We start from the raw sequence: 23,977 nt of genomic DNA on the forward strand, positions 1-23,977 counted from the left end.
AGTTGGGGGTTTGGGGGGTAGGAAAAGAATAAGTGAAACGAGATGGGATCAGGAGGGAAGCAAACCATAGAGACTCTTAATGTCACAAAACAAACTGAGGGTTGCTGGGGGGAGGGGGGGAGGGCGAGGATGGTGGGGTTATGGAAATTGGGGAGGGTATGTGCTATGGTGAGTGCTGTGAAGTGTGTAAACCTGGTGATTCACAGACTGGTACCCCTGGGGCTAATAATACATTATATGTTAATATTTATTTTTTAAAAAAAAGCATCAATGAACTAACAATCCAGTGGAAATTTGCCTGTTAAGATTAGGGAGAGAACTGGAACTTAAGAACTACTTCAAGGCCTAGGATAACATTATCTTTCTCCAGAGACTGTTTACTTCCTTCTACCAGCTGCTGAGAATGGAATGAAGGCCTGACGATTTGGGGGCCAGCCAGCTGTCCTGCCATAGCACAGTCCGCCCTATTGCCAAGAGGCTTCCCTTGGGTCTCAGCCCAGAGTGGAATGTTCCATCAGGATCTCTACCCTTGATGGGTGTTGAAACTTGTCCCTCTAGCCCTAGGAAACGACCAAAAGCAGATGATTACAGCCTTCTCTGTTGTCTCCTATAGACCATCAACAGTCCCAAGGCCTATGGCTCAGAGCAGTACATACTTCCAGGCTCCCAACCCAGAGCAGGAATGATAACAGGTTCCCAGACACCAACTCCTGTCTACCCTAAGAGTCCACGAAAACTGCAGCTTGGACTCTCTTTTCTTTGGACAAGCAACAGTTCCATATCTCGATGTATGTTCAGAATATCCACCTTCGTGTACCAGGAGACATAAGAAAATGCTCACAGCAGCTCTGGTTGTTAAGAGTCCCAAACCAGAAACAACCAAAAACATCCATCAGGAGTGGAATGGAGAAAGACACTGTAGTATATTGATATAATAGAATACAACAGAATAATGAAAAGCAAGGAACTATAAAACCACACGTGGATTTAAAAAAATACATAAAGTTGAGCAAAAAAAGCCAGACAAAGAAGGAAGAGTCCATATTAATAAAATTTTAAAATGTGTCAGCCTGATCCGTGTTGTTTAGGGATTCAAGCTTATATGGAAAAATTATAAAACAAAGCCACAGAGTGATTGTAAAATTTCAGGGTAATGGTTACCTCTACACCATTGGAAAAAGAGCATGACTAAGAAACATAAGAAGAGCTTTGGGGGTCTGGCAATTATCTGTTTCTTGCAGTCAATTATGGCTACATAGGTGCTCATTTTACAACAATTTGTTAAGCTGACATTTATGTATTTTTGTACTCTGTAGATTCATTATATTTTATAATTAAAAAAGGGAAATATGTGGCCTTCTGTTTTAGTCATTGCCTGGTGAGATTTAGGACACACTGGAAGGATTTTTTTTTTTTTTTTTTTGACACTGGAAGGATTTTTAAAATCCTGAGCCCATATCACACCCCAGGCCAGTTAGTATCTTTTGGGATTGGGACGATCAAGGCATTGATAGTTTAAAAATTTTTTTCAGGTAATTCTGCTATGAAGCCAAGATCAACAATTTCACTTGCCCCTATCCAAAAAGAAAAAGAAAAAAAAAGGCTAACACAAATGTTCAAGAATTTGATGATGGCACCTGACTTTCATTCCTCCAATGTATCAATTCATGTCACAATTACAGTTTGGAAAATTTTCTAGGTGAGAAGCCATCCAACTGATGTCTTGTAGCCCCAAGCAAAACCTGAAGCTATTAAATCACTTCTTCTTCCATCTCCTCCACCATTCAGGGGCCATGCAGGGAGAAGAGATGATTTCAGGGATTAGGAAGAAAGAATGAATCTGGGAAACTATGACAGAAGGGGCTAATGGTCTGGCATGAAGGGCCATCATCATCACAAACAAATCAGCATTAAAACCCACAGCTCTTTGGCAGCAGCATCTGCAAGTTGCTCAGATCTGAAACCTCATTTCACAACTGGAACAAGAAAGGACAGGAAGGGGAAAGTCAGTGAAAATAAAGTTTAAACAAGTTTTTGCAATTCCTTGGAAGAGTTTTTACTGCCACTCGGAATCACAATAACAAAAAGAACACTAGCTGACCCTTACTGAGCACCTGCTATGTACCAGGTACCATTTTAAGGGCTTAACATATACTGACTCCTTAAACCCTCACAAGAGCCTTCTGGGGTTGGTACTACTAGCAGCCCTCAATATAAAGACTGGGAAGCTGATGCCCATATGACCTGTTAGGAGATTGTCCAATGTCATACCTGTAACACAAAGATTTTTGAAGTGTGGCCTGAGGAACTCTCAGGGGATCTGCACATCAAGACTATTTTCACAATGATACTAAGCAGTTATTTATATTCCCTTTTTACTCTCATTCTCCCATGAGTGTCTATGACTTGTGATGTCATAACCAACTGGATACAGAAGCAGATATGAGAACCCAGCTGTCTCCTACTGTGCCAAATAGTAAGAGATTAATTATAAAGAAGTGCCACCCTTGGGGGCGCCTGGGTGGCTCAGGCGGTTAAGCATCTGCAGCCCAGATCATAATCTCCCGATCCTGGGATAGAGCCCAACATCAGGCGCTCTGCTCACTGGGGGTTCTGCCTCCTGTCTGCACAGGTCTCTCTCCCTGTGCCCCTCTCCACTGCTCATTCTCTCTCTCTCTTAAATAAATAAATAAAATCTTTTTAAAAAATGTTACTCTTCTCACTTAGTTTTTGTTTTGGAAAATACAATTTTTTTCTCATTAAAAAATGCCATTTAGCATAACAAATAACAAGGAGGACATGGGGAGATGGAGAGGAGAAGGGAGTTGAGGGAAACTGGAAGGGGAGGTGAACCATGAGAGACTATGGACTCTGAAAAACAACCTGAGGGTTTTGAAGGGGCGGGGGGTGGGAGGTTGGGGAACCAGGTGGTGGGTAATAGGGAGGGCACGTACTGCATGGAGCACTGGGTGTGGTGCAAAAACAATGAATACTGTTACACTGAAAAGAAATAAAAAAATGCCATTTAGGTAAATATGTCATGGGTTCATTATTTTCTAAAGAATTAATAAAGGAAATTTTTCAATGTTTTCCCCATTTTAATTTTTTTATGAAAAATATTGGTAGATAGGGTCCTAAGGTCATAAAAGTTTGAGAAGCGCTGGCTAAGCAAGTATCAGGACCATGTTCCAGCCTGGTACCCTGACATCAGCATTCATAACACTGACCACCGCATGAAACCGCATCTTTTTTTTTAAATTATTAACATACAAGGTATTATTTATTCCAGGTGTCCAAGTCTGTGATTCCTCAGTCTTACACAATTCACAGCACTCTCCATAGCACAAACCCTCCCCAGTGTCCATCACCCAGCCACCCCATCCCTCCCACCCACCTCCAGCAACCTGAAACCGCCTCTCTCAATCAGTGGTATCACTTGGCAAGTTTCCTTAAAGGCTGTTTTCTCACATCACTTTATATAGTGGAGAGTATACAACATATACAATTTGTATGCTGGACATTTGATTTTAAATTATACCATTAACACTGACCCAGGGCCAAAGTCTCCAGTGGACACGGGATGCAATCCACACTCTACCACAGCCTTTAGCATTTCCTGATCCCACACCTGCCCACCTCTTCAGCTTCACTCACTGTCCACCCTTCCTCCCTTTGCTTCACTGATTATCTTTCTCTAGGTCCAGGCTCATTCCTACCTCAGGAGATTTGCACTTGCTATGCCCTTCTCCTGGAGTACTTTAACCCTTATGAAAGTTTCCTCTGAACACTCGCTCACAGCTCCAATGTTACCTCCTCAAGGAGCCTTTTTGTGAGGTCCATTCTTTCTTATTAACAATTCTGAAATTATTTTACTGATTTACTTCTTTATTATCTGCCTTTATCCCACTAGGACATAATCTCCATGAAGCAGAGACTTACTCACATCTGGAACTCCAGTGCCTAGAGCACTGTCAGCCAATAGTAGGTGCTCTATAAATATTTAATTAATTATTTTACACAACTCTTTGTAACTGTTACATATTTAACTTGCTACAAGATGTTGCCTTCAGGATGTGCCACCATTCCTCAAACTCAGTATGTCCAGATCTGAACTCCTTCTCATGCTCCTTTAACCAGGCCCTTTTCCTGTGTTCCCTATATCAGTTCCTGACTGCTACACTTACCACAAAACCCAAGCCAGAAATCTGATATTTCTCCCTCTCTCCATCACCCCACATCAAATTAATCTCCAGATGGCACCGCAATAACCATGCACGGTAGTTTCTGTTTCTGCCCAGGCCTTTTTTTTTTACCTCTGTGACTCCTCCTGATGTCTTCCCTGCCAGGAGGCCAATCTTCTTACTCCTTAGCTGCTTCACTATGATTGAACCTTGAAGGGTCAGCCCAGGGACAGAGCTTCTAGGAAGACTTTCTGAGCCCTGCCCACTCCTACCCTCTAGGCTTGGGTTCTAGGCCACTCCTTGGTGGTCCCATGACGTTCACACCTCACCGCTTCATAATTATCAGCTTGCAATTATTTATGTGCTGGTTTCTAGCCCCATCCTATTAGGATGAAAGCTCCTTGGGAGCATGTTATAGGATTATCCATCTACTGGAGCCCAAGGATCTACCTCAGTGCCTGACACGTAGCAAGCATTCAACACAAGGATGCTGGGGCCCTAAGCATAAAGGCACTGAGTCAGAAGACAGAACTGTGTAAGATACTCTCTCTCTCTCTCTCTGAGTCTTAGGTTCCTAGGTTATAAAGTGGGGATTTGAGGGAGGCCTTTAGCATTCAATGAAATGAATAAATGCCAGTACAGCAGCATCTGGCAAACAGTGCTCAGTTAGTGAATACCTCTATTATGTACAGAAGGCAGGGAAGGAGGGAGAAAGGGAGGAAGAGGCAGGGAACAAGGAGGGAAGTTGGGAGGAAGGAGCATGCAAGGATCCAAGCTTCAAGTGGTAGGTTTAATGGATAAAGAAAAAGGTGTATTTATCCATTAATGATAATTTTTATGGAAAATACAATTCTTTATTGCTACAACTATTTATTTTTATAATAAGATACTGTTAATGAAATAAGTACAAAATTAGAGAACAAGATTTAAAGAAAACTGGATATCTTGATATAGTTAAGTATTTTCCTCTTATAAAATCACTCCTTAGCTCTAGTTTTGCCTCACACTGTACCAAAATGTGTTAACCTGAGTCATTCACCTTAAGAATAAAAAAACACATTCCTGGGTTATGTGCATTGGTTTAATGTAGTTTAGAGGTTTGGGGGTTTCCACGAAAATTAAAGTCACAGGCAGTATTTCTTCTACAACAGACTTCTTCCTCCCCTTGTAAGAGGTTTCTAACTACTCAAATAGTTATTCCACTTCTCCTTAAGGCCCTTATAAACCCTCAGAAGGTTTTTAAGGTCCCCTCTGATGACCAGGACCAGCTGGGAGGGGCACACTTGTCCAGATGATGACCCACAAGGACCCTATCCTGGCTTATCCCCTTCCTGGCATGCTCAAGCCGTCTACCACCTAACTTCACCACCTCCATCTCAAACACACATGCACCTACATGTTGGTTGACCAGATGCCCCAAAGAGACTGGATGGGCAAAGGAGGGAAAATGGTCCCTCTGGAGCCTCTGTTGTAGAAAGCATCCTGCCTTGAGACTAGACAAGACCAGTCAAATGGTGGCAGCACTCTGACTTTGGGTAACTCAAATGGTGCATATAAACAAAAGCTCCGCAAAAAAGTATCTGTCTACAGCCCTTGTACTCCTAGGAACAGCCATACCTGCCCCCCCACTTCCAAATTTTCTTTTCCCATCTCCAATATTCTGAATCAGAGAGAAAAGCCATGTTCCTGCAACATACCACTAGCCTGTTTAGAACCGTATAAGTGTCTCTTTACAGATCAGAAAAAAAGGAAGAGTTCCCCATTTTTCCAACTTTACTGTTGTACCATTTAAGGAAAGCTCCTCCTCCCTCACTTCTCTGTGGGAGTAATTTATCAACCTTATCAACCATTTAGATAGAGTAAAAATACTTCAGTTACAAATTACAATCCAACAGCTTGAGGAACACACAATCTATGATTTATAGAATGCCACGTTTAAATAGATCTTAAGACTCTTAAACAATTACAAAGGGCTTTCGACTCCGAGACTGTTGACTTAGCTCCTTGTTCAAATGACAGGATGGACTACCTCTTTGGAGACACATACACCACCTCCTTTTGCTGAGTGTTGTAGCAAAAAAATTATATAGTGATATTTCCTTTTGGCCTTAAAAAACATTTGTCATTTAAAGAAAACACACTGTGGAATAAATATGAGGTGCTCAGTCTCAGCACATCTGTTCCTGATTTGTGTAATTAACAGAAACCCACTAGCAGGAGCCAGGAGGAATGGCCCCTGCCTGAGCACCCACCCCTCCCTCAGCTTCCATAGAGCACATCTGGAAGGCAAGGGGGAGAGGAACTGCCATGCCAGGTTGAGGAGGACTCACAGGTAACCACATCCATGAAGTCATCAAAGCCTGGAGATTAGTCGCACTCTTTCACGTCACTTTCCAAATTTTTCATTGTGAGTTTTCTTATATTGTTTGACAGAACTAAAGTTTTTCTGGACTTGACAAGATAATTGTTTCCATATCACAACAGAGTTTGAAAAAAAATACACAGTCCTGTATCTCACTGACAATGATAAATTGTCATCAGATAATATCATCCCAAAAGTACACAGTGCCAGTAGTTACATAGTTTCAAATCTGAATTTCCTAAATAGGGCTTCAACCAATGGTGGATTGCGTTGGGTTTTGTTTGTTTGTTTGTTTCTGTCCCTGGTTGGGAACAGTTCATATTTATTAAAAATCCTGAGGTTAGGGGTGCCTGGGTGGCTCAGTCATTAAGCATCTGTATTCAGCTCGGGTCATGACCCCAGGATCCTGGGATCCCTGCTCATTGGAAGCCTGCGTCTCTCTCTCCCACTTCCCCTGCTTGTGTTCCCTCTCTTGCTGTCTCTCTCTGTCAAATAAACAAATAAACAATCTTTTTTAAAAAAAAATTTGAGCTTATAGGGTACTTTAAAATAAATTACTCATATAAGTAGTGCACACAAGCCCACACTACATTCCATAAAAATCATGTAGGCTTTATAACAGCTTGGGATAAGGCATGTCCTTAAACAGGGTCCATGATTCAGTTCAGAGACTTCTCTGACCTTCATCCAAACCCCTCAGGTCCAGAAATCTTGTTGGAAATCTCACCAGGATAGTTTATATTTAAATTCTCGCTCAATGGCAGTTTGGTAGGAGTGCTTGCTGGGGAGGGGGGGGGACTTTAAGCTTCTAGATGGATTCCAGGAGGCAATCTGCCCTTTCTATGTGCCTAATCTGTGGGACCCCCCCCCCCCACACACACACACATAACCACAACATTAGCTCTCGGTAAGAGCTGATTTTCTCCTCATAGTCCTATTGTACTAAGTGTTGTGGGATGTTTCTCCTTTAGATACCAAATAAAGCAAACACTTGCCTGATGAGGGGTGGGGTGAAAACTGTTTGTTTAAGAAGATATAGCCATTCTCTCTTCCAAGTCTGTGACAATTGCGGTGGCCACTTATCAAGCAGAGTAGAGGAAGCACTGAAGAGAGAGTCAGAAAACATGATTCCAGCAACCCCCAGTTTGTTTTGTGAGATTAAGAGTCATTTATGGTTTGTCTCCCTCCCAATCCCATCTTGTTTCATTTACTCTTCTCCTATTCCCCTACCCCCCCCATGTTGCTTCTCCATGTCCTCATATCAGGGAGATCATATGATAGTTGTCTTTCTCCGATTGACTTATTTCACTAAGCATGATACGCTCTAGTTCCATCCACGTCGTCGCAAATGGCATGATTTCATTTCTTTTGATGGCTGCATAGTATTCCATTGTGTATATATACCACATCTTCTTTATCCATTCATCTGTTGATGAACATCTAGGTTCTTTCCATAGTCTGGCTATTGTAGACATTGCTGCTATAAACATTCGGGTACACGTGCCCCTTCGGATCACTATGTTTGTATCTTTAGGGTAAATACCCAGTAGTGCAATTGCTGGGTCATAGGGTAGTTCTATTTTCAACATTTTGAGGAACCTCCATGCTGTTTTCCAGAGTGGTTGCACCAGCTTGCATTCCCACCAACAGTGTAGGAGGGTTCCCCTTTCTCCGCATCCTCTCCAGCATCTGTCATTTCCTGACTTGTTAATTTTAGCCATTCTGACTGGTGTGAGGTGATATCTCATTGTGGTTTTGATTTGTATTTCCCTGATGCCGAGTGACGTGGAGCACTTTTTCATGTGTCTGTTGGCCATCTGGATGTCTTCTTTGCAGAAATGTCTGTTCATGTCCTCTGCCCATTTCTTGATTGGATTGTATGTTCTTTGGGTGTTGAGTTGGGATTGGGAGAGGGGGAGCGGGCTATGGACATTGGGGAGGGGAGGTGAACCATAAGAGACTATGTACTCTGAAAAACAACCTGAGGGTTTTGAAGGGTCAGGGGTGGGAGGTTGGGGAAACCTGAGGGTTTTGAAGGGTCAGGGGTGGGAGGTTGGGGGAACAGGTGGTGGGTAATGGGGAGGGCACGTTTTGCATGGAGCACTGGGTGTTGTGCAAAAAGAATGAATACTGTTACACTGAAAAAAAATAAATAAAATGAAAATTAAAAAAAAAAAAGAAGCGAACTGTAAAAAAAAAAAAAAAAAAAAAGAAAACATGATTCCAGGCCTAGCCTTGCACACCACTGATCCTTAAGTCTTGCAGGACTCAGGCTCCCCCTGAGGGGGCTGGACTCAGTATCTCTGACGTTCCCTAACAAAGCAAAGATTCTAGATTTCAACAAAACATACATTTTTTTTTTCTGTGTCCCAGCTGTTTCTCCAAAGAAAGTCCATCCAGCAAAGCAAGCAAAAGGGGTATGGTCCCTCCCAAGCAGATTCTTTCCCCATGGGTCCCAAAGCAACAATAACAGAGCTAGGGTCTTGAAATTAACCAGAAGGTCCACAAGCCAAGTACAACCCAGCCTGGATTACATCATCTGAGATGTCCAAGGCCACCACCATCTGACAGGCAGTGAATGGTTCCACCCCCCAGCCCCTTGGAGCCTCACACGCCACAGCTGGATCGGCTTGCACATCTGCCCCAGCCCACCTACCAGGATGGGGCATTGGTGGGAATCTCCTGGAGCTATCGTCAGAAAATAAGAGTCTGCATAAAATTCACAAGGCCCCCAGAGACAGGCCAAGGTAGTAAAGAAATAGCACATGTCACTTCATTAAGAAATTAAACTGATGTTTTTAAAAGTCAACATTGTTTCTAAGAAAGCATAACCTGTTTCCATCTGATCAGATGTTTTCAGCTGCAGAGTGGATTACTTCAAAGCAATCTGTTGAGAGGTGCAGGAAAGAAGTAACAGGGTACTATGAATCATGCTGGGATTAGACAGGATTGGCCCCAAGACACGAGTCATCCATGACAAACTTAATTCAAAAAAAAATTCTTGGTGGAAAAATCCTTATTTTCTACCAAAGGTCACTATTCACCATCAGTTTCACATTTATGAAAATAAAATCGTTTCCAGACTGTAAGTTCCCTGAAGGCAGGAACTGCATCAGTCTGGTTCATTCTGGTGTCCTTGGAGAGCCCTTGGCCCTGAACTGGCCCTCACTTTATTCTTGTTAAATGACCGAGAATTCAAAGACTCCAGGTTGTGTGTCAGCGGATGTGTGTGAGTCTCACCCCTATCAGGTTTGGACAGACAAGTGACTGGGAATGAGGCCTGCCAGGAAAGGGCCTCTAAACACATGCTTGCTATTCCTGAATCTGCCAGGCTCTAGGGTTTTTATTACTACTGGCTGCATTTCCCCATGGAGCTTTCAGTTCCACCGAAGCAACTTAGGGGAAGGATGGCAGGGGTAGAAAGACCTCAGATGGCCTACTTTCATTAACAGCCTGGAACTAAGTGGTTATCTAATGGGTTTTAAGAGCTAAGAAAGCCTTGTCACCCAATACATGGCTTTGAAGGCCAAAGCCAGCTAAGTAATAATTTCAATGCAGGGTGGGGGGAAGAAAAAGCATTACTACAAAAATGTCCCCTACTCAAAAATTCTCATAATCTGTAGACAAAGATGCAGAAAAATACGCTGTTTTCTTTTCAGCTGCCTTGTTTATAGCATATTGTCTTGGGAAAAACAGAGCTGGAAAAAAAAAAAAAAAGCCAAAGGATTTTTCAGTTACACTTGTTACTAATCAGGACCTTCTAGCTAAAGATGGAATGGAAAAGAGACAACAATCCCTACCATTCCCAGTTCCACATCCATGTTACCCTCACAGCCAGTCCCTGGACTGCTAGTCCACTGGGGCACTCACATATGGGTGGGGCGGTGAGATACCAGAGTTTCCATCTTCAGAGTGGTATAACACATGTTCTCTAAGACATCTTGCTGTCCACAATACTGTTAAGTAAGACCTCCCCACTGCCAATGCCACACAGCTTTTTAAAAGGGTTTCTGAATGAGTTGGTTTTATGTTTATTTATGTTCAGTTAGCCACTGTATAGTACAGCATTAGTTTTTGATGTAGTGTTCAATGATTCATTAGATGTGTATAACACTCAGTGCTCATCACGACATGTGAGCACGTACCCACTATGAGGTCCATAGTCTCTCATGGTTCATCTTCCTCTCTGATTTCTCCCCCTTCACTTTTCCCTCCCTTCCACTGTGGTCCTCCATGCTATTGTTTATGTTCTATATATGAGTGAAACCATATAATTGACTTTCTCTATTTGACTTACTTAGCATAATCCCCTTCAGTTCCATCCATGTCGATGCAAATGGTGGGTATTCATCCTTTCTGATGGCTGAGGAATATTCCACTGTATATATGGACCACACCTTCTTTATCCATTCATCTGTTGAAGGGCATCTCCGCTCCTTCCACGGTTTGGCCCTTGTGGATACTGCTGCTAATGGACATTGAGGTGCATGTTCTCCTTCTTTTCATTCACTACATCTGTATCTTTGGGATAAATACCTAGCAGTGTAACTGCTGGGTCACAGGGTAGCTCTATTTCTAACATCTTGAGGAACTTCCATACCATTTTTCAGAGTGGCTATACCAGCTTGCATTCTCACCAACAGTGTAAGAGGGTTCCCCTTTCTCCACATGCTTACGAACATCTGTTCTTTCCTATTTTAATTTTTGCATTCTGATTGGTGTAAGGTGGTTATCTCACTGTGTTTTGAACTTTGAACATTGAAATTATTCTCTGGTGACTAGTGATGTTGAGCAATTTTTCATGTGTCTGAGCCATTTGTATGTCTTCTTTGGAGAAGAGTCTGTTCATGTCTTCTGCCCATTTTTTGACTGGGTTGTTTTTTGAGGTGAATTTGAGTTCTTTATAGATCTTGGATACCAGCCCTTTATCTGTAATGTCATTTGCAAATATCTTCTCCGGTTCTGTGGGTTTCCTCTTAGTTTTGTTGACTGTTTCCTTTGCTGTGCAAAAGTTTTCTATCCTGATGAAGTTCCAGTATTTCATTTCTGTTTTTGTTTCCTTTGCCTTTGGAGACATGTCTTGAAAAAAGAGGCTGTGGCTGATATCAAAGAGGTTACTGCCTATATTCTCCTCTAGAATTTTGATGGATTCCTGTCTTCACACTGAGGTCTTTCATCCATTTTGAGTTTATCTTTATGTATGCTGTGAGAGAATGGTCCAGTTTCATTCTTCTCTTTGTAGCTGTCCAATTTTCCCAGCACCACTTATTGAAGAGACTGGTTTTTTCCCCCATTCGGTATTTTTTCCTGCTTTATCAAAGATTTGTTGACTACAGAGTTGAAGGTCCATTTCTGGAGTCTCTATTCTGTTCCATTGGTCTATGTGTCTGTTTTTGTGCCTATACCATGCTGTCTTGGTGATCACAGCTTTGTAACATAGCTTGAAGTCAGGCAACGTGATGTTCCCAGCTTGTTTTTCTTTTTCAACATTCCCTTCACAATTCGAGGTCTTCTGGTTTCATAGAAGTTTTAGGGTTGTTTGTTCTTGCTCCTTGAAAAATGCCAGTGGTATTTTAATAAGGATGGCACCAAAAGTATAGTTTGCTCTGGCTAGGGTAGACATTTTAACAATGCTTATTCTTCCAATCCATGACCATGGAATATTTTGCCACCTTTTTGTATCTTCCTCAATTTCTTTCATAAGCGTTCTATAGTTTCTAGAGACCTCTTTGGTTAGGTTTATTCCTATCTTACAGGTTTTGGTGCTATCATAAATGGAATTGATTCCTTAATTACTTTCTACAGTTACATTTTTAGTGTACAGAAAAGCAACTGATTTCTGTGCATTGATTTTGTATCCTGCCATATTGCTAAATTGCTGTATGAGTTCTAGTAATTTGGAGGTGGAGTCTTTTGGGTTTTCCATGTAAAGTATCATGTCATCTGCAAAGAGAGAGTTTGACTACTTCGTTGACAATTTGGATGCCTTTTATTTCTTTTTGTTGTCTGATTGCTGATGCTAGGACTTCTAGCACTATGTTGAACAACAGTGGTGAGAGTGGACATCCCTGTCATATTCCTGACCTTAAGGGAAAGCGCTCAGCTTTTCCTCATTGATAATGATATTTGCTGTGGGCTTTTCAAAGATGGTTTTTATGATACTGAGGAATGTTCCCTCTATCCCTATACTCTGAAGAGTTTTAATCAGGAACAGTATTTTGTCAAATGCTTTTTTGCATCAATTGAGAGGATCATATTGTTCTGAATGAGTTTTAAATAGAATTGTAGAAATTGAAATAAAATTTCAAATTCAGCTAATCTTTAGTTCAGATGGAAAGAGTTCAGATAGGAGGAGAGGGTCTTACTCCTGTTCCTCTGCAGTTTCACACCTTTACACAAGTCAGCCCCTAAATCCCTGCAGGGCAGGGAGAGTTCACACCTTCAGACCTCCACTCAAATTTGAAAATATCTTGGTGGTGGTATTAAGGAGGGCACATTTTGCATGGAGTCCTGGGTGTGGTATATAAACAATGAATCTTGAAACACCAAAAAAATAAAGTTTAAAAAAAAGAAGAGTCAAAGAATTTATAATAAATCTGTGTTTCAGAATGCCATTAAGAAAAATAATTTTTTAAAGAATGTAAAATCAGAGGTGTTTCTCAAGAAAGATACAAATAGTATGGTCTCCAATATATAAAATGTGATACATATTCACACATAATTATTTTTATAATCAAGAAAAAACAGGATACTGGAAAAGACTACAGAAGTTTAGATGTAAACTCCCTACTTTAGCATATGAAAGAAGGCTATTTTGTCCCCTGGACTAGAGTTAATTTAAAAAACAGAAGTTTTTGAAAGGGAGAAATATATAAATAGCTTATTCCTATAGGGATAGTATTTTTAGCATCATTTTTGTGCTTTGTACATCTTCCTGCCTCCAAAACACTGGAAGCAGGGTGATGTCAGGTTTTGCAACAGTTGCTGTAGAGACATCTCTTCCAGAATTTCCCAAGTGGATTCTGTATGGCATCTGTTCTAAGTACATTATGCATGTTGGTTGGAAAAGTGGAGTTCCATACCAAATGAGTTTGGGTAATAACACCAAATCTCACTGACTCTAACACACTATTTATTGTGACATCATTATTGATCCCAAGATTAGAACACGTGGGAAATCTAACATTCTCATAAAACTAAGGAAGCAAAGGGCTGAATCCTTAGTATAAAACTAAAGGAAGAACAAATCTTTGTGCTCAAAGGGAACGCCTATGTGAACCATGGCACTAGCTCAAAAGAAAAGACAAAAAATTTCTCCTAAAAATTTAAACCATAAATGGTATTCACCAGAGTTTGCAATTCAAGTTCAAAAAAAAAATTCTGGAACAGAGAAAGAGGTCACAGGTAGGCAGTATCCCCAGAAAACTGGTAGAAGCCACAGAAATGCTCTCTGAAAAGTGACTTCAGGAGTGATGCCATCAAGATGGTAATGCAGGTCATCCCCAGCTTCAGTCTGTCTCACAAGAACACCAACAAGCAACTACCTACAGACTGGATGCCATTGTGAAAATCCCAGAACCAGGGCCTGAAGCTAAAGCACAGAGACTGAGAAGGACACATTAGAAGGACAACAGGAGCAGCTCCACTCTGACCACATCCCCCTCCCCAAGGCTGGCATAGTGCCTAACCAAGATGGCCCTTTTGGTCTGTGGTTTCTCCAATGAGAAAAAGAGAACAAAACCAAGGGAGACATCTAGCTCTTCCAGCATTGCAGGACAATTCCCAGGAGCCCTACTCAGGTCCTATCTCATGGGGATCACTGGAGGAATCTGCAGGGCTCAACCACTGAGGATCAGATGGAGATGGAGATAGGAGGTGAGGCGTACAGCAACCAGCACTCAGATCTTAATGGGCTTCACTCCTACTGGCAGCAGCATGGGAGCAGAGATCCCTACTGGGGGTTCTACCAACCTGCATAGCCAAGTCAGTGATTATATCTGGTTGGGAGCTTGGTAGACAGTTCTGCCTGATTTGGGTACCCAGGCGAAGAGATATATTTACTGTGGAGCCCATCCTATGATCCCACCTAGGCAGGGAAGAAAATTTACAGCTCCACCCAATTGCTGAGTATCACCTCCAACCCCACCCAACCAGAGACCCCAGGTAGCCATGGAGCCCATCCTACAGACCTATTATGCAGAGACCCAAACCAGCAGCCCCACCTTACAGGTAAGTATAGTCTCTGGCCCCGCAAAACCAGGAGTCCTGAACAGTACCCTGGACAGACACAAAGCCCAGTCTATGGTACCACCCAATCATGGAACCCAGCCTACAGTTCCACCCGACAGCAGAGTTCAGCCTACAGAACTGCCAATTGTAAAACACAGCCTGCAGCCCCACCATCTAGTCAGGGAGCCCAGCCAGTCATGGAGCATAGCCTACAGTTCTACCTGATGAGGGAGCCCAGACAGTGACCCAGCCCAACTTTAGGGGCATACATTATGGTCCTGCCTGATCATAAGGCATAGGCTGAGGTCCCACCTAATCAGAAAATCCTGTCGATAACCCTGCATGAACACAAAGTCTAGCGAGTAGCACCATCTGGTCAGGGAGCTCAGCCTGATACCTTATTCAACTGTGAGCAATTGCAGATCCTAGTCCATAGCCCTGCCCCATCATGGAGCCCACCCAAGGTCAGTCCCTCTGACCTCAGAGCACAAGCAGTGGATTTACCCAACTAGAGATCCTGTGGGAAGCCCCACCTACCCATAAATGTTGCCACCTGACCAATTCAGTACTCCAGCAGAGCTAAGCTGTTCTTCCCTGCTGAAGCAAACCTACAAAGTCTGGAAGTAGACACCACTTACTCAAATACGCAAATACAAACTCCAAGAGTCAAGGGCCATGAAGAATCAGGTAAAATAACCTGATTATATGGGTAAAATAACTTAACTGCCAAAGGAAATGAATATAGTGGCAATAATTAAATATAAAGAAATGGAAATCTATGGACCAAAAAAAAAAAAAATCAGAATAATCCTCTTAAAGAAGGTCAGTGTAGGGATGCCTGGGTGGCTCAGTGGGTTAAAGCCTCTGCCTTCGGCTCAGGTCATGATCCCAGGGTCCTGGGATCAAGCCCTGCATCGGGCTCTCTGCTCAGCAGGGAGTCTGCTTCCACCTCTCTCTCTCTCTGCCTGCCTCTCTGCCTACTTGTGATCTCTGTCAAATAAACAAATAAAAATATTTTTTAAAAAAAGGAAGGTCAGTATACTAGAAGAACACACAAACAATTAAATAAAATTAGGAAAACAATGTATAAACAAAATGAGAAGTTCAACAAAGAAATAGAAATCATCAAACAGAATCCTAGCCTAAAGAATATAGACTGACCTGAAGAATTTAATAGAGGATACCAATAACAGACTCAATTAAGCAGAAGAAAGAATCAGTGAACCTGAACATGGATCACCTCAAATTTCCCAGTCAAATTCATAGAAACGGAAAGTAGAATAGTGGTTTCCAGTGGCTGGAGGAAGGGATAAAGAGAAAGTTGTTTTTCAATGGGTAGAGAGTGTCAGTTTTACCAGATGAAAAAATTCTAGAGATCCAATGCACAACAATGTGAATGTTCCTAATACCATTGAATTGTACACTTAAGAATGGCTAGGACATTAAACTTTATGTTATGTGTCTTTGACCTCAATTAAATTTTTTTAAAGTACTTTAAAAATAACTGCTATAGACCATGATTATAAAACCTACCTCATATGGTTATTGTAAATATTGAGTGAATACAGGCAAAACATTTAGACAATGCCTGGCACACAGTAAGTGCTATATAAGTGTTAGTTATAATTGCAATTTGTTTTATCCCTGCTTGTTGGTGTCAATGATATAATGGGTTCACCTAGAAGATGACACTATAACATTGATGCCATTACATGGGAATGGTCACTGACTTACTGCTTTTTCCTCTCCAACAGAAGATGACAAATTACTACTTGCCATTTTCCTGACAAGCTCATCTACTTCTCTGACAAGTCTGGAAATCGAATCTTAACTTCTCCACAGTATGGGTAACTCTTAAAATTTGTGGGATCACACTTTATCATGGCCATTAAGAATGCATCCCTTAGGGCACCTGGGTGGCTCAGTGGGTTAAAGCCTCTGCCTTAGGCTCAGGTCATGATCTCAGGGTCCTGGGATCGAGTCCCGCATCGGGTTCTCTGCTCAGCAGGGAGCCTGTTTCCTTCTCTCTCTCTCTCCCTGCCTACCTCTCTGCCTGCTTGTGATCTCTCTGTCAGATAAATAAATAAAATCTTTAAAAAAAAACAACAACACATTCCTTAGACATCTTTACCATGCCAAGCCCCAGCAGGCACCATAGTCTGACATGTACCATGGGTTTAATAAATATTCATCCAATGAATCAAAGTCTTAAATAGTGGAACCAAGCGAGGTGAACCATAAGAGACTATGGACTCTGAAAAACAACCTGAGGGTTTTGAAGGGTCAGGGGTGGGAGGTTGGGGCAACCTGAGGGTTTTGAAGGGTCAGGGGTGGGAGGTTGGGGGAACAGGTGGTGGGTAATGGGGAGGGCACGTTTTGCATGGAGCACTGGGTGTTGTGCAAAAAGAATGAATACTGTTACGCTGAAAAAATAAATAAAATGGAAAAAAAAAAGTTTATGGAAAAAAAAATAGTGGAACCAAGGGATCCTATTCAGTAAGTACAAACTTGAATCCCAATTTGATCAAATCATCATAAAAATTAGAGCACAAAAGATAACAGTCCAGGACTCCTCCTCCATAGCTCAGTTGGTTTTAGGTGGTGATTGCTCTTCTGCCTAAAGAGGATTTGCCCTGCCCAATTTAAATCAACCAAGACCCAGGGAAAACAAAATAAAACTGAAAATTTGACTACTGTCAGGCCTGACTAGCCTTCTGTGTTCTCTCCTGTGCTGGGGAGTCGGGCTGGAAATCTACTCTATATTTTTCCTATAATGAAGAAATATATGAATAATTAAGAAGTACATCATTTGTGGTCCAATTAACTACCATATAAACACAATACAATACATACAAAAAACATCACTCTGCATTCTGATATCAAAGCCATAATCACATTGGGATCTTAAGGCACAAGCCCCTTTCCCACAGTGCTCGTCAAGCTGTACACATTTACACAGAGGGCCAGGCAGGACTGACAGTAGTCAAATAAAGATGGTGTAACAAACTAGAGATTTCAGTGTAATAAATGAAGGGAGGGTGGGAGGGAGGAAAGAAAGAAGCAAGCTAAGTTGAACCAACCATTTAAGAAACCTAATCATAGACTGGTGGTATGTCTTACAACTAGATTTAAGCATTAGGTACTCATGTCTTTGGAATGATCACTGTTCTCCCAGGGTGTTCTCTCTTAAAAGGTAAATACCGGTGAGAGGATTGGAAAGCTAGTTGCTTAACATCTGACGCTGGCCAGTTTTATCAGATCTTGAAAGCAGAGCAGAAAATCACCTAAATGTAAAGGTTAGAAGTCACTGAATGTTAGTTTCCAACTTCACAGTTTAACAACAACAAAAAAAAAACCTACTAAAAAAAAGCACTAAACCTACTATACAAGCTCTGTGTGTCTGTAAATAAAAATCATTGGCCACTCTTCTGTGTCTTAAGAGATCTAAATGAGAGTCTAGGCATCCCTTCATAGTTCTGTGATTTTTCAAAAGCCCCAAATCTTTGCACTATGAAAATCGTGACTCTTGTAAGGACTGCTTAGTGAATAGCCTGCTTCATTTTTATGTGGAGGAAAAGCCCATTCTCATTCTCACATTTGTTTTTACTGGACAAGGTGAGATTATAAGCAGGTAAGTCCCCCCTCAGTCTTCCCTGAAGTAATGCTAATACTTCTTTCTGAGAAACTAAATCAAGACTTTTGCGTTACTTCAATGTCTGGAGTTTACGCAATATGTCAACAAAAATATCAACGTAGTCTATTTTTAGTTCTGAGCATATTATCCTTAAAAGAGAACATTAGGAATGAGTATAGGTGTTCTTTTTTTTTTAAATTTTTTTTAAAGATTTTATTTATTTATTTGACAGAGAGAGATCACAAGTAGATAGAGAGGCAGGCAGAGAGAGAGAGAGAGAGAGAGGGAAGCAGGCTCCCTGCCGAGCAGAGAGCCCGATGCGGGACTCGATCCCAGGACCCTGAGATCATGACCTGAGCCGAAGGCAGCGGCTTAACCCACTGAGCCATCCAGGCGCCCTAGGTGTTCCTCATTTTAAGAAATCTCAACCTCTCAGATAAAGGGAAAAACACACAACATCTATATTCATTACAAAAATTTTTCACTAATCTCCCTTGGCACACTTAAAATAACACAAAATGTTATAATTTAATTCATACTCCATTGTTTTGGAATAAAATGACTGAAAAAAATAGTTTTATGCATATCATAGAAACAAATGATTAAATCCAAGATGAAGGAAGAACAGTAGAAGAACTCTCTCATGAGAGTTATGGTTACCATGTCATTCTCTCTCTCTCTCTCTCTCTTTTCTTTCTTAGAACTATATTCAGATGCTATTGGCCTGACATTTCACAGTTGATACCTAGGGTCAAAACTTTCCTGGTATCCAGATATGGGGTGAAATAACTATCTTTTTTTTTTTTTAAAGATTTTATTTATTTATTTGACAGACAGAGATCACAAGTAGGCAGAGAGGCAGGCAGAGAGAGAGGAGGAAGCAGGCTCCCCGTGGAGCAGAGAGCCCGATGCGGGGCTCGATCCCAGGACCCCGAGATCATGACCTGAGCCGAAGGCAGCGGCTTAATCCACTGAGCCACCCAGGCGCCCCGAAATAACTATCTTTTAAAATGGCTATGAATAGATAGAAAAATAGAATCCTAACTTATGAACTGCTAATTTTTCTTCCTTGTCACCAACATCTATCATATCACCATTATCTATTTTATCAATTTTTATCTGATGAAATGCTAACAAAACATCCTTGATGTCAAGGTGTCAATTATTTCTCCTGAATTTAAAACATATTTACTCTTGGCCCATACACAGTTTGTATGTTGGGTGAGTGACCATCTTCTCAGAAATACATCAACATTTCTTGTTAGTGTTTCTTAGGCTTCTGTCCTGAATGAAAGCTCCACACCAAGCTTATCTGTCATCATACCAAAATATTTCAATAAAATTTAAACCCCACAGGATGGAGATTCATTGGTTACCTATATAAATAAAAATAAATAAAATTCCAGCTAAATATATATTCTTTTTGTGTTTCAAGATCAAGTCCACTATAGTTTCATAACTACCATACTGTGATCTCTATGAGACATATATAAAAATGTTACTTATTAATAAAGAGCCATGAAGAATAGCCATCTGCAATTCAGGGGGACCTAATAAAAAAAAAGAAAAGCACTTTTTTTTTTTTTTTTTACCAACCTGGGCTGAGAAACCACAGAAGAAACCAAACCAGAAATGCACAAGTGTGAATGCAAAATTCTTATAGAAGAAATAGCCTAAGAATTTGCACATTCGGAAATAGGACCACCTTCCATGAACAAGGAGAAGCCTTTGGAGGTATCTAAATTGTGCAAATGAATAGTCACTGGCTAAGACGGCCTGAAGTCCTTCCTGGCCACTGATGCCAACGCCAATGTGAGCACCTACAAAGGAAGAGAGGAATGCTTTCATTCCCTAAACAAAGACACAATCTCTTTTAAGTCATTTACCTCTAGAAATCTTATAGCTATAGCATTTATAATTGTTTGTGTGTATTATCTTACGAAATATCATTAGTTAGGTATTTATCCTAGTTTTTGAAAAGAGAAAACTGGCCCAAAAATTTCAGTAATTTGCATAAGGTTTTACTATTTGTAAGTGGCAAAGCTGGGACTAACCCCAAATGTTGGGACTGTGGATCCAGTGTTCGTTCTTTACACCACAGCTAGTTACCATATAATACAAGGTGATCAATATCCCTTTTTTGTCTAAAAATGCACAGAAGAATTAATTAAAGACAAAGGTTCTTCAATGAATGCTAATAATGCCGAATGTAATAGACCCAGGAATTATGGATTTTAGAACCAGTCGTAAAATTAAATTACAGTTTAATCTCCATTGCGTCTTGCCAGATGCTGAACCCCAGGACTCTGGTCTACAGCAAATCCTACTGAGTGAATATCCTCTTACTTTTGATCATGCTGACATCATTGGCTCCATCGCCTATGGCCAAAGTGACAGCATTCCTGTAGTTCCTCACCAGCTCTACTACTTGGGCTTTCTGGAGTGGAGTGACTCGGCAGCAAACCACAGTCTTACACATGCAGGCAAGTTCTAGGAGATCGTTTTTGACATCACTTTCTAGGGCATGGGCCTATATTATTAAAAAGAAAAAAAATGCAGATTACAACAAGACCTAATCAATGAGAGATGTCATTTGGGAAACAGAATTCTTGTTTCTCAACCGACCTCTTTTCTAAACAGTTAAATTCATTTCAACAAGTTACTGTTGATCCAGAGTCACATAAACAACTAACTAAAGAAATGAGCACTAAACTTCTACTAAGTGCCAAGGAGTTTTAGAATAAAAATAAAATGACGCAGGGCCCTTGGTGTCTTCTATGACACATTATCACGCTGTATGGGTAAGATACAACTCAATGCCAGAAAAGTTCCAGAATCCGCTAAAATAAGGAAAAGCAACAGCCAGAACTTATCCACCATTTCACCAAGTTCAGAATGAACTACAAAACAATGGGGACTTCTTTGTTCTATGTGATGGAACTTTTGTTTCCTTTGCATTGTTGTTTTGCTTGTTTAGTGTTTGTTGTTGTGGTTGGTGGGGCAAATGAAAAGCAGATGAGCTGGAGATTAGCCTTTGAAAAACAAAGTGATTGCAATGGAGAGAGGCCTGTGCAAGAGGGGGGCTTGCATGCAACCTGCATCTCAGGGTTCCCAACAAATTCCAGCCTTATTCCTCCCAAAATATGCCAAGAAATGACTGAAAAAAGAGAGCATAATCCTTTGTGGTTAACTGTGCAATTTGCTTTCTAGAAGACATCCCACTGTACATTATTTAATAAACACATTAGAAGGAAAGCAGTCCACCTGAACTTTGAGTCCTGAGTGTCTCTGAATGAATCTCTAGCAAAATATTCACAGCCCATCATAATCTGACCCCTATATTCCTATATGGTTATGGTCTTCTACCAACACCTTTAAGTTTACTTTGTACTCTTATCATGCCAAATTGCTTGTTTCCATAATGTGATAGGTTCTTTCTTGATTCTATGCCTTTGTACTTGTTGCTTCTGTGCCTGGAAACATCACTTCCTCCAGGAAGTCTTCCCTGACTTCCCCACAAGAAACTAGATGTGTGTTCCTCTATACTCTCAAAGCTCTGTGTTCATTCCTCTATATAGTATTTGTCATACTACTGTGAGATTAGCTTTCCCACTAGACCACAATCCCTAAAACAAGAACCATGTTCTAGTCATATCCTTATCCTCAGGCTCCAGCATCTTGACCTGGGCATGTAATAAATGTTAATGGTATCAATGAAAGGATGGGTGAATGAATGTAAAACACGACTCTGGTGTAGAAAATTCTTATGTCAAGGTCTGTGATGCCTGGGGGAAACAGTGAATTAGCTTTCTCAAATATAAATGCCCTTTCTGAAAGAGAAAGCATATAACTGGTTGTCTTGCTTAGAATGGTCCCCTTTTCTCTCTTTTTCTTCCTTATTATCAACAAGTGAAAATCTAAACTCAGACTCTGATAAAGGACTCAATTACATTCTGCAAAGCATTAAAATTTGAAGCAAACTGGAATCATGATTTGATTTAAAAAAAAAAAAAAAAAAGCTTCTGACCATACCAGCAGAAATGTGGTCAATCTCTTTAAATGAAAAATAGTATTTCATTGTTTCATAAACTTCAGGCTTTGAAGCCGAAAGGGCTCTTGAAGAGCATCAATCTTAGCTCTTTCTTTCAACGGACTTAGAGACAAAGAAAAAATAGCATATATTATCACCTGAGTACTCTAACTCACCACACACTGGCTTCTTTGAGCCTGAGGGAAAGTCAAAGCTCAACTCATTAGGAACCTTTCCATATTCTAGTCTTCTAGTCCCTGGGCAATTCAGCTTGGAGGCCACCAGCTTTAAGTTCCATTTGACAGGCTTATAATTTTCAGTTCCTGCTCATTTGTGCAAAGAAGTTTGTGTCATCTGGACAAGCTTTTGACTGAGCTTGGCCTGCAGCTGAGCTCTGTAACTTTCCATGGTGTAGAAGGCAACACATCATTACGTCTGGAATCCAGCTGGATAATACCCTAAGCACTAAGAGCTAACAGACAGCTGATCACAAGGGGGAAAATACAATATACTCATATCCAACTTCTTTTGTCCTCTAAGAAACTATCTACAAGAAGATACATTTATTTTTCCAAACTCCAAAAGTGAAAAATGATCATCAAAACTAGGGAAAGATGTGAGATTAGCTCTTTGTGCATATAAATGATAATTTCACTGGAGTGCAATCAGAGCTTTTGTTTTTTAAATTAGAAACTCAGAGGAGTGTTTTGATATTTGTTCAAGATTTGGAACCTGAACTACATTAAAAGCACAATGGAAGTTTATTCTATTACGACAAGAACCAGATTTCCTAATCAAAGCAAATTGTTTGGCATTGCTGTAAAATACTGCTATTTAGAAAAACCACCAGAGGTATCTTAATGGCAATAATTTGGTGTGCTAATTATATGAAGATCAGGTTGTGCTCTGCCAAAACATAAACATCAGCAAGAATAATAATTGCAACAGTTGCATTATTTTAATTAAATAACAGGGACCTGTGACACTCTCCCTTAGAAAGCACTTAAACAATACTGCTAAATGGTCTACAGTCATTTAGACAAGATCGATATTCTGTGAACACAGTATTTCTTTGGATCCTCCCTTTCACTGTGGTGGTTCAAGCAATAATGTATGAAATATATATCAGAAGTTTCCTTTTCTCTTGCAAACAGGAAATCATTATGTATACCCTGTTTCTAGTGGTATCATTTGTTTGGAAAACACAAAAGGCAATCTCATTATGACAGCACAAAAGAGACAATTATTGGGATAAAGAAAAAGAAATAACAAAAGCCTTAAGCAAACTCACCAAACTGTGGCCATTTATGATTAAGGCATAATCTCCTGTTATGGTTTCTTCTACAACTGAGTCCAGCTCCAGCTGCTGTTTTTCAAAAACTACATGGCCGTTGGAAGAACTTCTGTTTTGTCCAAACAAATTTTCCTTTGCTTTTCTTGAAGGCGGGGGGAGAGAAACAAATCATAACAAGTATACAGAGCATACCTATTACACTAACAAGAGACTGGCCTAGAGGTTTCATCACTATTTCATCACTATT

General features: G+C 40.7%; 1 protein-coding gene across 9 annotated transcripts in view; it reads right to left on the reverse strand.

Annotated features, from left to right (window-relative positions):
• ATP8B4 (ATPase phospholipid transporting 8B4 (putative)) overlaps positions 1 to 23,977 on the reverse strand; it is a 289,860-nt gene that overhangs the window by 27,002 nt on the left and 238,881 nt on the right. For all 9 annotated transcript variants that reach the window (XM_046009963.1, XM_046009960.1, XM_046009964.1 and 6 more), the window contains 3 exons: positions 23,728 to 23,872; positions 20,753 to 20,936; positions 20,003 to 20,226 (listed from right to left, as the gene is read on the reverse strand). In XM_046009963.1, coding sequence (XP_045865919.1) covers positions 20,003 to 20,226; positions 20,753 to 20,936; positions 23,728 to 23,872 — 553 coding nt within the window. The remainder of the gene's footprint in view (positions 1 to 20,002; positions 20,227 to 20,752; positions 20,937 to 23,727; positions 23,873 to 23,977) is intronic.

The sequence above is a fragment of the Meles meles genome, chromosome 6, assembly GCF_922984935.1.
Source record: "Meles meles chromosome 6, mMelMel3.1 paternal haplotype, whole genome shotgun sequence".
Taxonomy (NCBI): Eukaryota; Metazoa; Chordata; class Mammalia; order Carnivora; family Mustelidae; genus Meles; species Meles meles.